This window comes from Motacilla alba, chromosome 3 (assembly GCF_015832195.1).
Source record: "Motacilla alba alba isolate MOTALB_02 chromosome 3, Motacilla_alba_V1.0_pri, whole genome shotgun sequence".
Lineage (NCBI taxonomy): Eukaryota > Metazoa > Chordata > Aves > Passeriformes > Motacillidae > Motacilla > Motacilla alba.
The window spans coordinates 65,996,542-66,013,418 of NC_052018.1; the positions used below are offsets into that span (position 1 = coordinate 65,996,542).

Consider the following 16,877-nt stretch of genomic DNA (forward strand, 5'->3'; position numbering starts at 1 on the left):
TTTTTGAAACAGCACCTCTATTTTATATTGGCATATTCATTTTTCACTGTGTGCTGAATTAATCTCAAGACTTAGCAAGGATATTACGATTCACTGCAGTTAGTGGTCATGCCTGTAAAGGTTTCTGAGAAGCCATCCTGAAAATGATCTAGTCATATCTATTTGGCTGCCAAGAATCATCCATCCCCAAGGAGCAATTAGCAGAAGAGCCACAAGAAACAAGTGTAAGACCCTGTCATGTGAACATATGACAAAAAAGATGGAAGTATCTGAAGCTCAGTGCTTTCCCATGGCATGGATCTTCTGTTCTATTCTGGGAGGAGAGTGAATAAAGGGGCCCTGCAGAACTTTGGGGAATCATGAGGTACTGAATTTACAGAGGTATGTGATGTTTCCTGGGAAAGGAAGCATATCAGTATGCCTGCCTGCTCTTTGTTTCGTGTTTGTTTACCTTGTCCTGGTTTCACAGGGCCCAGTAGTGAGCCAGTAGGGTCAGTGGAGGTTTGTGGCACTGATTTTCAAGAGTCTCAAACACGTAAGAGTCATTTAGGCACATTTCAGGAGCTACATTTGTTTCTCACGGATAAATTCCAACTTTGAAGTTGGACGTGGCGTGCCCTTTGTGTACAGTTCTCTTAAAGCCTTCTGGTCTGAAATTTTATCTAGAAGTCAAGCTGTTCTCTATAAGATTATCTTGACTGTGAAACTGTATTTGGAAATCCTGCTCAGTTCTTTTTCAGAACAAGCTTCTCTCTCCTCCAGAAACATAGGTTAAGATGATTGATTATACAGTTGTGTTGTGTTGCATTGTGTGACTGAAAAGAGAATTCTGAACATTTGTTTCTTCTTGCACTTTGGATTTGAACTTGAGTTCTAGTAAGGGGTGAGGGAAAGTTTGACATTATTTGGTTGAATATGTAAAATGCCTCTTGACTACATACAAAATACTATTTTTTAAAAAAATCATTCCTACATTGCCTCCAGGAACTGGAGTGATTTTATGGTGGACAGTGTCTTGCTAGGCTGCTTTGAAAGCTTCAGTTTTATTACTGGCAGAGTGTCTTCTGATTAACAGCTAAGGTGTGTCAGAGATTTTTGACAAATTTCTTTTCAATCACAATGTCAAATTTGAAACATCCATTAGTTCAATACTGACGGACTTAAAGCATTCACTAGCTCAATATTGATTGATTCAAAGCATTTCACAGTATACATTTCTCTGCTTATAAGAAAAAAATTAAGAAATATTAAGTTAAAAAAAGCCTTGAAAGATCAGAATATTTAATTAAGACCTCATTATTTTGCCCTAAATGTTGCAAAAAAAACCTCCAAAAAAACCCCAATTTTTTCTTATGATATTGTTTAAAAAAAATTAGAACAAAAAGTACTTCCTTAGGAATATATACTTTAGGAACAGATACTCATAATTTTTGGGTTTTGGCCTGATCTGTGGTAACTTTTGACAGTTACCACCATTCTATAAATAGAATTGATTTTTGTGTGACAGTCCATACAATTTTTTTTTTATATTTGTGTTTTCAGAAACAGTTTAACATTTAACTAACTTACTGTGTATCCATATATTGCTTCTCCTCACAAATGATATGTTTTATTTCTCGAGTTTCAGGTATTTTACTTCTAGTTATGGAGTTCGCTTGGCATCTTCAGTGGAGGAAGTTTTTAGCTGGTTCACAGGGCAATACCACATCAATACTTTTTGTATTTACTTTTCTTTATTAATGATCCCTCCTCCATGTTAGGATATTCTTACCTATTAGATCAATATGTGTATATATGTGTTCATATATATACAACTGTTACTTTATAATACTTTATTTTGCCTTATATGAGGAATGTAGGCTCTGCAGCAGAACTCATTTTTCTCATTTTTTCTCATTTTTCTTTTTGGATCATTTTGAGCCAAAGCACAAGCTGAAAATCAAAGTCCATTTCCCTTCCATGAAGACAATGATCAGCGGGGTCAGAAGTCATCTTGCCACTGGGTTATTTAATAGTAAAATAGACAAGTTTGTAGATTGAACAAATTCATTTTGAAGTGTGTTACAGTGATGAATGAATGAGAGAGCCAAGACCTTTCCAGAGATGCACAGACAAGACACATCTTCGAACATGTTAAATTCCAGTTGGAGATTAGGAAAACTTTCTTCACCATGGGGCTAGTCAAAAATTGGAAAAGAATGCCCACTTAAATTATGGAGTATCTATTGTTATGGAAGTATTGAAAAATGGACTGGACATTTATTCAAGAACAGGAGCAACCTGTTTTAAATTCATCAGGATTTGGATATGAGATTGGACCAGATGACCTTCAGTGGCCCACTCAAGTCTGTATTATTCTGTGATTGATGATATGTTTCTGTTTTATAGAGGTGGCTGTGGCATTCATATTGTTGACTTCTAATGTGTTTTTTACTGAAGTGGGGTTGTGTAATCTTTCATTTCCCAAGCATTGAAGAGGCTTTCTAGGTTTTGGAAATGCCATACTGACAAGAAATGATGGTTTGAGAACACAGCCAAATTTAGCAATATTGAGTAAAAGTGATTAAGTTGAAATGTGTGATCTGGCTGATGAAAGCAATATCTTAAGATAGTTTGTTTGGCTACAATGTTGTCTACATTTTTCAAGCAGATTCCTCTTCTCCTTTTTATTTGTTGGTACTTCCTTTTGCAGCACTGTTTCCTTCCTTTCATGATGTCTTGCTCCCTTTATTCCATATTTGTGCAGTTCCAAACTATCCCTCTGGCGCTGGCCACTTGGAGCGTTGCTCCCCACATCCTTGCCTAAGTCCTGATGCTGATGGCTCGCAGGATGCTTATTTCTAGGCAAGAATGTCTTCAAAGACCTCATTGCTAACCTGTCAGAACCCAATAATTTCTGTTGTACTTTGAAACTCCTTGGTAACACAAAATCAGACAGATAAATGAGCTCTCCCTTTATCATAGATCTTACCCTTATTCCATGGCTCCTTTGCAAAGGTTAAATAAAATGTTTTGAATAACACTGGTGTTGAAATTATTACTTAATAAAATTATCAGATTGAGAGGCAAAAGTAATTAAAATCTTGTGAAGCTCTTTTAAGCTGTGCACACAGTCAGGCTTTAGTGTTTCAAATCCTCTTGGTTCATGTTTGGAAGAACATTTTGAAATTACAGTAAGAGATGTAATTTTAAAAAATGTCCTGCAATAGCTGTCCATGAAGAGAAAAATTAAATGATTTGATGCTTGTAATTATCAAAGTAGCTGACATTTTGACTTTGTGTAATTATACAGTATATTTTCTCCAACTTATGATAAAAACAAAATTGCAAGAGTGATATTTTCATCACAGAAGATTTATGCTTGAAATCATTCTCTTGCTGTTTTGTGTTTATTTGTTGGGGTTTTTTTTATCATTTGTTACAGGAAGCAACAGGACTTCCAGCTTAGTTGATGTTACTCATTCTTCCAATCCTTCAGAGAGCAGTGAGGAGAAATCCCTTAGTAGTTGTGAGAATCGAACTCCCACATCTGAAGAAGAAGCAGCAGCTCTCAAAATTCAAGCCATCTGGCGAGGGACCTATATTAGGAAAATACTAAAGAGCAGAGAACCAGGTGTGTCATTTAAAAATGCCTTTCAAAAATGTTTCATGCTTCATCTTATTAAAATCTTCACTGTAAAGAGTTTTTTACTAATAAATATCTAGGTAAAATTAACTGAAACTAATGAAATTGAACTTGTAGTTCTCTTAAGTATACCAAACCACTCAGCACACATGATACAAAAAAGTATCAGAAAGATACAACACCCCCTAGATTTGCATAGATACTAAACCAGAATTTGTATTAATGTAGATTTAGGTCAGAGCTGGCCTAAATGTTATTGTTTTTTTCTGGAAATGTAAAGGAAGTCATACAAGAACCTAAGCGTCATAATGAGCAGTCAGTGGAACACACACAGTATCGAAGTCTGATGCTGTCCTCAAAAGATACTATACTGATACTATCCACCATTCTTGTGCATATAGATAGAGGAATCTTGCATAGCAGTTCTGGACCTGTAGCATATTTCCTATTCAGCAATTCTGTTATCTCAGCTGGAATACTGTGTCCAAGTGCAGTATCCACAGGCCAGGAAGAAAGAAAGATAACAACCACAAAATTCTGAGTAGAGTTGTAAGGATCAGGATTGAATATAGGCCTTGTACATACAGGTTCTTAGTTTGTAATTTCAGAAAGACCAGATAAGAAAAGACTTTGCTATAATTTTTAAGTACCCACACAAGGAAAGGAATTTCCTAGCAACAGTCTCTTTAGGCTGATATCCAAAGGTTAACAAGAAGATCTTTAGTCTAAGATTCAAAGTTTGTGTCTTGAATTCAATCATATTCAAGTTAGAAAAAATGATATTCATTTTTAAAAAGATAAGGTATTTATTGGAATAAACTGAGATTTGTAATGCTCTACTGAAAACTTTCAAATCAGTCTAGTTTTCATCTGTATTCCATGTATAGAAGCTGACACCTTGAGATGACAACACATCCTGTTATGTGAGTTATCCAGCAGAGGAGAGGTGAATTAGCCATTGGAGCTACCCAATTATTTTCCTGTTAGCTACACAAATAGTTTAGGTGCATTCTTACCCCTTCCTGGTATCTGCAGATGAAAGTTGCTGGGTGTTAAATAGCATATTCTCTGAGGACAGAGATTGCCAAATATCACTACAACATGTTACAGTGAAAAAACTGTGAATTGGAGAAAATATTGATCACATAATTTATGCAGTTGTAGGTGTGCTGAAAAGTACAAAGATGGTGATGAATAGAAAATACTCTGTCAAAGGAAAAAACAGTTTTGAGCTCAGTGAGACTTCTGTAAAGCTCCAAATAAATAAGGCAATTTACTTATATAAGTCATATTTTTCAGAAGTATTTAGATGGTGTAAATTTAGAACAATAGCAAAATTGGATGTTATATATTGTAACTTATTTCATTATCTCTAGGTACTAAAGAAAACAATGATGTTGAAGAAACTTTGAAAAACCTGTGGACTATGATTGAGTTAGATTTTGAGCAGTGTGCTGTAACATTGTTAAGGTAATCATGCAATAAATCAAACTATTTTATTGCAGGCAGTTGTCATAAACTTTTTTTTTTCACAAAATAAGCATGGTAAGAGTATTATTAATGTCAAAATTACAAAACCCTGATGGAAGGGATGACATGTTTTTTACTAAATATATGCTACGCTTTATTCTGTGTACCCTACATGAGTAAAATCTAATTTTTAGATAAGTTACCAATTTTTTCAATTTTTTTTAGCCTAAATTATTACCTTTTGCATTTATTTAATTTTTTTAGTATTTGGTAGGCTTCTTCATAAGTATAGCTCTGATACTGATTCCTTAGTTAAGCAGTTAACCAGTTGATTTAAGGAAACTTTTTGATTTGTGCTATCTGTTAAGCAAACATGATTGACAGTAGAAAGAAGAAAGCTTTACTATGTAATTGTACACAGTTTATTATCTCAACCGAGGACTTTTTTTGCACTTGCTTGAAGTAGATGTATTTCTAGGTAGTAGAAATGTAGTAGGTGTATTTCTATGCTTTCCCTGATATTTTATCATAGCTTTTGGAAAGATGGCTATTCTAATTTCAACACTGTTCATTAAGTCATTTGCCAGCCTAACACTCTCACATATTTCCATTAAGTCCTCCAAAAATCTCTCTGCAAGTGTTCACACAACTGATCTAGCAGTAAATCAGTTCTTCCAGGGGTGAGGAGTGAAAACTAGCAATAATTACTGCCTGTGGATATAAATCCTCACTCCTTATAACCAGCAATTTGAGCAACACTCACACCAGGTATAATTTCATTTCACCTTTTAGTGTTTCTAATTTTGTAAAACCTGTGTACATTGATGGGATCAGGACTTTGCAACCACAGCCTTGTTCCAAATGTTAGCCTTTCATTTTAGCTTTGTAGCCTTTCTACATCAGCAAAGATAAGATGCAGTTCTTAGCTTGCCTTCAGACTTTTAAAATTTATGGGATTCATAGGCATTGTCCTGAGGGATAAATTTGAGTGTAAAATCATGCTAATGGGCTTACGTTTCATTTTTGTTTAACAGCTGACAGATTTCCATTTAACATAACAATCCAGCACCTTGGCCAATAACTTTTTCTTTTATTCATTTGCTGTTCCAAAAAGTTTTAAAACTAAATAAAGGGATTTTAATGTCCTAATGATTCCACAGCTTTAAGATGACAACTTAATGTAAAGAAAGTGAAGTTATGCTAACTGATACTTATTTAAAAAATAAAAAGAGGTAAAGTTTTGTAGAGGGCATAACATCTGGGGATATTAGAAGCAGCTGTAGTCACAGGCAGACTGATGGATAGAAATACGTGTGTATATATTTGCCATGAGGTCTGAAAGAACTGATCCCTCCATTATTTTTTTTTTAATTTAAGAGTGAACAACTACTAAAGAAACATTAGTAACACATTTTATTTTGGTGTTTTACGTTCATGCACAAAGTAGTGCTCTTCGTTATCAGCATAATTAAAAGCCAGTATATATATATATGCCATGCTGATTATATTGAAGTTTTTATCTTGTTTTCTGCTTTTCAGAGAAATATTTAAAAGAAACTGTAATTCAGTTGAAAAGTTTCCTTGTTATGAAGATGAATGGTGTAAGATGTATTTCACTGACTATTCAGTAACATATGCTGACCAACCACCAAATGCCTGGTTTCTGGTTTTCAGGTGAGTTTCACAGACTCCTCTACAACTCTTATGGGGGAGTACTATTGATACACTCTGTTTTTTTACTAACCTGCTTAAAAACTTACTTATCTGTCTGCTTTCCTTAAATTCTGGCATGTACTTGTTCTGGCTTTGGATGGAACAGTGTTCATTTTCTTCTTAATTTCTTCTTCATTTTCTTCCTAGTAGCTGGTAGAGTGCAGTGTGTTTGGATTTAGTGTGATAAAAATATTGATAACACACTGATGTTTTGGTTGTTGAGTGCGTACCCCCAAGTCAAGGACTTTTCAATGTCTCACGCTCTGCCAGTGAGGAGGTGCACAATAATCTGGGAGGAAGCACTGCCAGGACAGCTGTCCTGCAGTGGCCAAAGGAATGTTCCATACTAGGGAATGTCATGTTCAGTATATAAACTGGGGGAGGATTACCTGGAAGGGGGCTGATCACTGCTCAGAAACAGGCTGGGCATTGGTCAGTGGGTGGTGACCACTTGTATTGAGTATCATTTGTTTCTTTTGGGTTCTGTTACTCTCTCTTCCTTTCCTAATCATTAAAAATGTTCCTACTATTAGAATATTTATTAGTACATATTTTTCTACATTGTTAAACTGTTCTTAACACATGAGATTTATATTTTCTTTCCGATTCTTTCCCTCAGGAAGGTTGGGTGTGGTGAGTGAGTGAGCGAGCAGCTGCATTGTACTTAATTGCTGGCTGGGGTTAAACCATGGCAATATTTTTTGCTTTGTATTGCATATTTCATTTTATTTGGGAAAATAATTTTGATATAATTCAATTTTTATTTTTTAGAGAAATATTTATTGTCCCAGAAGACATGTTTATATTCACAAAGGTGTTTACCACTATCCCTTTCTGTAGACTTCACGTTCTTGATAATGACACGCAGGAGGAAATGCCACATGCCTTTTTCAAAGTGGCACCTCATGTTTATCCCAAAAATAAGGTAAATGCAAGAAGTTGTTGTGAAAAGTATAATTTTAAAAATAATAAGCAATGCCCAAATTCTGTGGAGACTTTTAGCTATGTCATAATGTTAGTAGTGTTCTACTTAAAAGCACACCCTTATTTATTAGCAAGTTAGAACAGAGACCACCCCATATCTGCTTCCATGCCGAATATTTATTAGTAAACTTTTGATTATTTCCTCCTCTGTACTCTTTCCAGCTGCTGTTGTTTTGGATTTTTTTCCTGTTTATCATGCATAACATTGAGCACAGTAAACTTTGTGCAAATGTTTAACTTGTGGCCATAAAAAGTTTGAATAAGGAATGATGAGGGTACATATTTTCTTCCCATGGGTACAGCACAGTAGCCTCAGTGATTCTGTCAATTACTGATGAAAATGGCCCTTTTCATTGGATTCCTGCTCTTCCCTATTGAGGAAGTCCTCTCTTAAACCCACAGTTTTGTAATTGTTTGCTAAACTAATACTTGATATTTTGTAATATTAAATATGGTTAATAGCACTAAAGAGTGATTTTTAGAATATTAAAACAGAATTGTGCAGGCATGCTGTATTTTTTTACTTCTTCTTATTGCATTTCTCAATCACTGAGCTCTTGAGTTCCTCAGTAAGGATATAACCTTATGCTCTCCAATTTAGCTTGTTTCTTCCTATTTCCAAATAGTTGATTATTGTTTCAGTGGACCTGCACATGCTTTTGAAAGTTCTATTGATGCTTTGACAAGACATTTTGCAATTAGTAAACACAGAATACAATGGTATTACTTTAATCTGTTATATTTTTTGTAACAGTATTTTGTAAAAAATAGTCAACAATGTAGTACATCAAGCAAGAAATTATTCAGTATGCCTGAATTCTTAAATGTCAGTATTATTACATAAAAAGTAATTTTTTTAAAAAAATACACCTACCAGTTCTGCTTCCATACTATGACTCAGCAATTTACAAGAGAGATAAAAAGGAATCCTGTCAACAGATACTGCTTCTCTGCTGCAGAGACACTTCTGGAACATATTAAAGTTCATTTCAGAATGATTGACAATGAAGATAAAATCTGCACACTAGCAATAAACTCTGTCTTCTTTTGCAGATTTTACAACCTAGATGGAAACTGAGTATTTGCTTAGCATTATTTGGATTTTTTTGGGTTGCATTAAATTTTTTGGTGATTTTTTTCCCACTGCTGGATACAGTTGAATTTGTTCTAGTTCTTGGTTTGTTTTTTTGGTTTTTTTGTTTTTGTTTTTGTTTTTTTTTTTTGTTTGTTTGGTTTTTTTTAATTCTACTCTCTTTATTATTCACAAGTCTTTTGAACAGATTGTAGAAAAGGATAGAGATAAGCACTCAAGCTTCAGCTGACCTACATAGATAAGAGTTTAAGAAATCATCACTACCACCATACTTAGTCTAGAAAATAGAAGTCTATTTGAGCAAAGACACTACTCACTTATTTCTCTTGACTAGACACAGAAGGACACAAGGGATTCATCTTACTTTGCCATAAAGTTAATTTGGGTGTTATATTAGAAAACAATCCTTTCTGATTCTTTAGACAGTGAATTGTAACAAGATATCTAAGTAAGTAGTAAAACCTCTTGAAGGTTATTTACAAAAGATTCCTAAATTTGATGGGGTTGTTAACATCTAGTTTCTTATTTCTCAGTAGTGACTTGATCTTCCTACCAGACACAAAATTCAGTTATTGTGCTTTCTAATTGCTTGTAGTATTCACAAACTGCTCACTCAAACTTTTGGTCCTAAGTCTGAATTTTCTGAATATTTTTAGTGAACATTAAGTTTGAATAACATTAGCTTTATAGATAGGTATACAAGAGAAATGGTGAGAATTTGTTCTTCTCATGCATGCCATGCTATCAGAAAGCAGTTGAGTATCTGGATAAATCCTTCTCTGTTTCCAGGTGTACTTGATAAGAACAGAGGGGCCTGTGACTCTGTGCTTAACTAGATGTTTAAATAAGTGAGTTCTCCTGAATGGTTACTCTGAGTGGTTGCTATTACCTTGTGGTGATTAAAGGTTGTAAAGCACCTTACTGCTACAACTGCACAAATTGGAAAAATGAATAATTTATTTTACTTTCATTCTAAATATTCAGTATTCATGGAGCCACAGCCCTGAATTATGGGATAGTCCTGAAATCACAGCCCTATTTATTATAAGGATTTTTCAACAAAGCTTTTTGCTGGTAAATGCTGATTTCTTTAAATAGAATTTAGAAGAGGACTGAAAGAAATAGAGCCTTTCAAAGAATTTTCATTTGGACTATCTCTTGGGTGGAACATGAAATTTAATATTTGAAATAGGGGGATAGTAGGGCTAGTCAGACTACATGAAAAAGGGACTTAATTCTGAGTTCCCCTGCTACATTACAAGTGGTCATTTCACTCCTTGTATCCCTTTTTCCTGCCCCTGCCTTTCAAGTAATCACATTCACATTGTCTTCATTTTCACAAATACAAATAAATCAAAGTTTGAATCTTTTTATGTTACATCCTGGCTCCTCATATTCCTATTCTCAGGATTCATAAAGAGTACCTAAATCTGCATCAGCCTTATTAATTGTGTGTTGCATTTTTTATTATTTTTTGAATTTTCAAATACTAGAAATATTTTTCTTAATGTATTAATAAAAATAAGATAAATATTTTGTCATTTCATGCTATATCTGCAGTGGCATTATTAATTTGGGTAAATGTTAATTTGAAGACTGAAGTAATCTGAGTCTGAAAGACTCAGATTTGAAGACTGGAGTAACCTGATCTCTAAATTTCCATGCAGCAAACTCATCCACCCCTACCTTCACACTCCCTAAGCAGGAAGGAGCATTTTAAATCATCAAATACTTTGGTTAGAAAGTGACTTCAGGACTTTGGTTGTATCTGCCCCTAAAAACACCTGTCAGCTTTCCAGTTAGATGAAATTGGATTTAACTTGCCATGTAACTTATGCCAGATATAAATTGCTAAAATAAGAGATGCTCCATAAGTTAGAGTAGTCTGGAGTTATAAGATTCTTGCTGATGAAGGACATCTTATTATATTAAAAAGTGTAATGGACAAAAAATGTGTTGCATGTAGTCACAGAGTGCCTTTTGAGTAGTGTTATTGCCTCATAAAAATGACTTGTTTTTGCCTTTCAGAAAGGATACACTTTTGTGGCTGAAGCACACACTGGTGACCAACCTGTGCCAGGTGGCAAATGGAAGCTCCGCTTCATCAGCTCCCATAGTGCCCTTCCGTTTCTCTCTCGTGAGGCTGTAAATGACACCTATTCTACTCTACAATTTAAGGAGTATTACATACCCAACAAAGAGTTCCTACTGTTTAGGTAAATATTGAGAGAAGAATGAATAAATTCTGGGTTTTATATAGGTCATCCCTACCAGAAAAGTGTGTTTTTTCATCTTTCTTAGAAGGGGAGAATATTGATGCAAATATCTGAATTTTATAGGCTGTCAGATTAACATTTGATTAGTGAAAAGGTTACTTGTGAAATATTGCCACTACTTAATGAAGAACAGCTGTGAAGTACACAGACTATAACTATAAAATCAAAATTCAGTGTTTTGCATTTTTGTAAGCTCTGTCTTATCCATATACCAATTACTGAAATTCCTTAGTACTTTTGGGAAATAAGCATGCATTGAAACACTCTTTTCCCAATATATCAGACCAATTTCTTTCTTGCAGTATTGGCAGAAAAATCTCTATTTGTTTTATTTTTGTGTGCTGATTCTTTTAGGAGAATGTATTTAGCAAACATGTGATTTAGTTTTTATTAATCCTTTTTTAATTAATTAAAGTAATTAAAATACATTCTGAGTTCAGAACTGACCATTCCTAAATTGCTATACTTAAGTTTTTACACAAAGAACTACGCATTGCACTACAACAGGCCCTGTGCTTAGAGCCGATTAAATGTGTATATTTTGAAGGTTTATTCTAAAACATTTTACCCTGATTCCTGGAAGCTTTTTCAATATTTCAAACCAACGGATTATTCTTGGTATAGAGACCTCTTTAATGGAAGGAATCAGTTTTAATATAATTGAAGAAAGCATGTAATGGAAAAAAAATCAAATGCACTAAAACTTTGTAAGCACTCTCATTCTTGATGATTTTCATTCTTGCACCTTTCTGTTGTTACCAACCTTAAAAAAATTATATATTTTTAGCTCCATATGTGCTGAAGTTAGGATGATGGATTCTCTGTGTGTTTTTGTTTCTTTGCTTGTTTGGTGAGATTAGTCATAACAATTTGAGTTTATGGACAAAAAGCATATAATACATAAAGCAATGGGTTACAACATAACAACTATTTGAAAAACATAGAAATTATTTGATTTTTTTTTTGTCAGAGTCTAATTCAACAGGTTTTTAATCTGACCAAAGTAGCTACTGCCATCAAAGGAGATATTCCTACCCTTTTGAAAGCAAATAATCTTTTTTTTCCACCTCAGGTACTTTTATAATGATACAGTTCCCTAATCTGGCTAATGATAGTCAACAAATAAAACTACAGTAGGCATTCAGATGTCTATTTGGACATTTGATAAGGCAATGAGAAAAAAAAGAAATAGCTAGACCTCCCAATTTTTCAGCAGCAGCACTTGCTTTGTTTGTTGATTCACTGCATTAAACTTCACTACAGGAAGCTTAGCCCATCAGATTCCAGGAAAACAGTTGATTTGTAACTCAACTTTAAGTGTTTGCTTCCAGTTCTGCACAACATTTAGGTACTTTCCTAAAAATAATGATCAGGTATAGTTGGTTATATTGCTATAATTCTTTTTCTTCCTCTTTAGGTATTTTGTAAAGGTCACAGCACCACATACTGCTACATTGCAGGTACAAACCTCTAATTCAGATGTGCTCATTAAACTACAAGTTCTAGATAATGAGAAGGAAATTAAAAGTGTCATTGGAAAGGGCAATGCAGTCATCCCAGTTTTTAATTTCTGGAGTGAGCAATCACTTCTGAGCTCCCAGTGTAAGTATCGTGTGCTATATTTAATAATTTTATTCAGTGCAGGATATACATTCTTACAGTAACTGTAATCACGGAAAATACTATTTTTCCCTGCTCTTTTCATTAACTTTTAATTTTACTGTTCAAAACCAATAAGTATAATTGAATGAGGTACATAATTCTTAGACATATTTTCAACAATGGACCCTGTAGAGCTCAGGTAATTTTAAACAAAAAATTAAGTACCATCTGCCTGCCTCCATTATACTTCTTATACATAATAGATTTTAGAGGCTACTGCCATGCCATCTTCTTTGATAATCTCCATCTGTTTTCCTGTTTTCTATACACCTCACTTCTAACTCAAATGATTTCCATTTCATTTGTGCGCTATTTTGACTTATTCATTATAGTTGTGTTTAAATTTTAAAATTATTCTTCATAAGAATTACAAGTTTGCTTAAATAAAGCAGATGTTTATAAGCCAAGTCTGCTACTGTACTCTCCAGCAACACTGCTATATATGAGATATGTGAGATATGAGAGTCTTCAGTTCTCCTATGAAGACTTCTAAACAAAAAAATCTTCTATAAATCTGAGTTGGCCTATTTGAGCGTATTGGGAACCTGAGGCAAAGACAAATTGTTCAAATACTGGATTATTGGTTTGCTAAAGCCCAAAATAGCATTATATTTCTTCTGCTCAGCTCCACTATTTTGAACTGTGGAGTTTTCAAACATGATCCTTTAGCATAATGTTCAATATGAAATTCCAATGCTTTATGAGGAAAAAAATAGTAATATTTATGAAACATCTTGATTTCTGTCTCAACTGCACCTTGTTATTACCAGAAATGTAAAAAAAAAAAAAAAAAAAAAAAAAAAATTAGTCCTATGGAGACCATGCTCTTAAAATGTCATTCATCAGATGAAAACATTAGGTTTTTAAAGGAAGTCATAGAGAATCTGACATGATTCTCTCTGAGTTACCGAGATAATCAGTAGCTATTTTTGATTAATGTGTTTGGAATGTGGAAGTGGACTACTAAACATAATGGTAGACTGGTGGAAATAGGAAGAGGAAAGTATAAAATAGCTCAGCTTAGGATCAGCATCAGAGTAGTGGCAGGAAGTTGCCAAGATACCCTCAGTAAAGTGAAGGAGAAACTTTGTTTCAGGAGACTGTCTCCTTGCAAAGGTGATAGTCTGAAAACTGAAATAAGTTAAAAGGCACAATCAAGTGACAGAGAAGAGAAATGGGTTCCACCAGAGGCTGAAAGGGAGAGGATGGGGAAAAATAACTAGAAGTGGTGTTTTGCTTTTGCCAGTCTACCAGGACACATATGTGAGAACCTTGCAAAATATCCTCAGAAACCAGGCACAAACATTCTAGCTCTAATGTGCAATGATACAAATCATTTCTGCTAATTTAAAATTATTTTAATCCACTTTAAATCATTCAATGAAATATCTTTTACATGAACCTGATTGAAAATAAGAAGGTTTTTGAATCAGGGCCTATTTAGCAGTGGTAGTCATAAAATCATGTTCTGATTTTAGGCTATATTTGAAGTGGAAATGAATATTCTGATGCTCATTAAGTGCGTGTGAGTATATAGAGAGTTGCCATTTGGAATTAATGACTGTGAACCTGTCACTGTTTGTTGGGTTTTTTTACTATTACTTATATTTTTTCAATACTAGACCAACTGGCCTTAACACTGAAGTTCTTTTCTGATTAATATACATCCTGTATATCACAAAGATACTTTGTGTAGAATCTTTCATAGCATCCAAATTAAATTAAAATATTGTGAAATGTACTCAGTATAACCATTAGGAGAGTACTGTGATACCCAATCTACTGAGTGTCTCTGGGTTCAGTTCAATCTATGGCATTGTAAAAGCATGTTTCTTTGGTGTTGTCAAAAGTTTTTTTATGGCCTGTTCAATAACAATAGAGAAACACTCAGAAATACTGATTCCAAGTTCAGGTGAAGATTCATACAAATGATACTCAATGCAACAAGATTCCTTCTGTCACTATTTCTTTGTTCTCTAAAGAAGTGTTTTCTCAGAATAAGAAGAATCAGAAAACACTGCTATACCATTGGCACCAATCTTGGTAGTTAAGTCACATACAATCCCTAAATTTGACACTTATCCACTACCACACATGTTCTGCCTCTCATAGAATTGATCACTGTGTTGCCAGAAGTTCTCTTAAGTGACATTATTGCACAACCATCACCAATAAAACATTATCTCCCTGCCCACCCACAACCTGTTAATTCATCTCCAGTCACAGCTGTTCTATTAATGTCTTTTACAGCCCAAAAACTACATTAAACCAACTGATTTTGAATACATTTACCTCTTCTGAGATGTAGCAGATGTCTTGGACCTTGAACATTTGCTTGACAATAAAGGAGTTACATATTGACACACACATTGCAAGCACAATTTGTTTTGTTGATACAAGCACAGCAGTTTCCTAAGCACAGATAGGCAAGTGAATGCTCACAAATCCTTTTATTTTCCACAGCAACAGTCTGATACAATCCTGTTAAAAAGTCAAAAAATATCTTTCAGATATTTGTTTGAATATGGAAGCGACGTAGGTGGAAGTTTCTTCTAGCCAGAACTTAAAAAAACCAAGAATGACACACATCTTTTTGTGTATAGTAAGAAAGAAAAAAGAAATGGTGTTACAGCACCACCTGGTGAACATTGCGAGATTTAGTGGCTGTGTATGTACTTCTGGGAGCTTTTCCGAGTGATCTTTCCTGCAAAGGAAGCAGATTGACTCTTACGGGGGATTCCACCATTCTGAGAGGAATTACCTTCATGGCAGGATCTTCCTCTGGGAAAGTCTTTATACAGTTGTTCAAAACTCAAGCTTTTCAGGTTTGGGGGAGAGAGAAGAAGAGAATAGTGAGGCATTCATGAAGACCAGTTGTAGCCTAGAGGAATACAACCTCCCTTGAGCTCTACCTATCTTGCTCAGTAGAGGTAAGGTCCTGCAGAGGGCAGCGCACATCTCCTAAAGCCCCGACACAACACATCCTGGAGTGGAGCTCACCCCTCTGTTGACTCCAAAGGAGTACATCTAGGTGGCCTCACTGCTTCAAAGCTAACCTTTTGTAAATTACAACCACTGGCCCTTGCTGACAGTGCTCAGACAGGCACTGAAGATCATTCCTGACTTGAAACCTTTATGCAAATATTGCAAATGGTAAACTAAAGGCAATTTATGCAATTAGAAAATGTCTTTATGTAGTTATTCTTCCATCTGGAAGGCAGGTTGTTTCTTTGAAACAGTTTTTCTTGCAGATATAGAATATTCAAGATTCGGGTCTGTGGATATTGTTTCTTATTCATCCAAATGCACTTCTATTGAGTGAAAGCTTCATGATTTTGGTTCCTTCTGGTGAAAGACCTAATAATGTAACCACTGTGAATTACATCTACTCTCACCTTCACAGCATGGGACAGCATGGCTAAAAAGCTCAGCAGCAGCTGAGTGAGAAACTATTCCTCAGTTACAGGCTTGCTTAGACATACCTTTTACAAAATAAAAGCCATGGAGTTGTAGCACCTTAAAAAATGGTTTAGAAGAAACCAAGTATTGTCTTCCTTCACATTTCTCTCACAGGCATCCTTGCCATAGGGACAGCAAGAGGGATGGCTCTGGTGCTAAAGATTCTGAATGCAATGCAGAGGAGCAACTTAGAACTTGTGATTAGGAGTTTAAGACCTCTTTAAGAGAGCATCTCTGCAAGGTCTTATTTTGATTTCCTGACTTCTACTGCTTTTCTTAGGAACAAGGAAGCAAAGGCTTATGCAGAGGAAAGATGCAATAGGAAGGAATCCATGGCATTTGGCTTTCATAAGAAACAATATTTCCTGGCTCCATTTGAGTTTCTAGGGGCAAACTTGATCTCTAATTGGGCATTTATTCTTTGTCCCACCATCATTAAATTTAATTTCAATCTGGTGTCTAATAGTCCTGCCACCTCCTGTGAATTTCCTTGGATGTTTCATTAACGTGTATGAAAGCGTGCATTTTTCTTTCAAAGTGTTGCAGCGATGCAGTATCATCCTTTTTTATGTACAATAAACCCTGGGAGGAGTAA

At 34.8% G+C, this 16,877-nt stretch overlaps 1 protein-coding gene across 1 annotated transcript in view; it reads left to right on the forward strand.

The window, feature by feature from the left end:
* Positions 1-16,877, forward strand: part of ADGB (androglobin) — a 98,588-nt gene that overhangs the window by 63,349 nt on the left and 18,362 nt on the right. The window contains exons 22-27 of the mRNA XM_038133783.1: positions 3,425-3,613; positions 5,002-5,095; positions 6,635-6,769; positions 7,580-7,733; positions 10,914-11,101; positions 12,579-12,763. Of these exons, the coding sequence (XP_037989711.1) occupies positions 3,425-3,613; positions 5,002-5,095; positions 6,635-6,769; positions 7,580-7,733; positions 10,914-11,101; positions 12,579-12,763 (945 nt within the window). The remainder of the gene's footprint in view (positions 1-3,424; positions 3,614-5,001; positions 5,096-6,634; positions 6,770-7,579; positions 7,734-10,913; positions 11,102-12,578; positions 12,764-16,877) is intronic.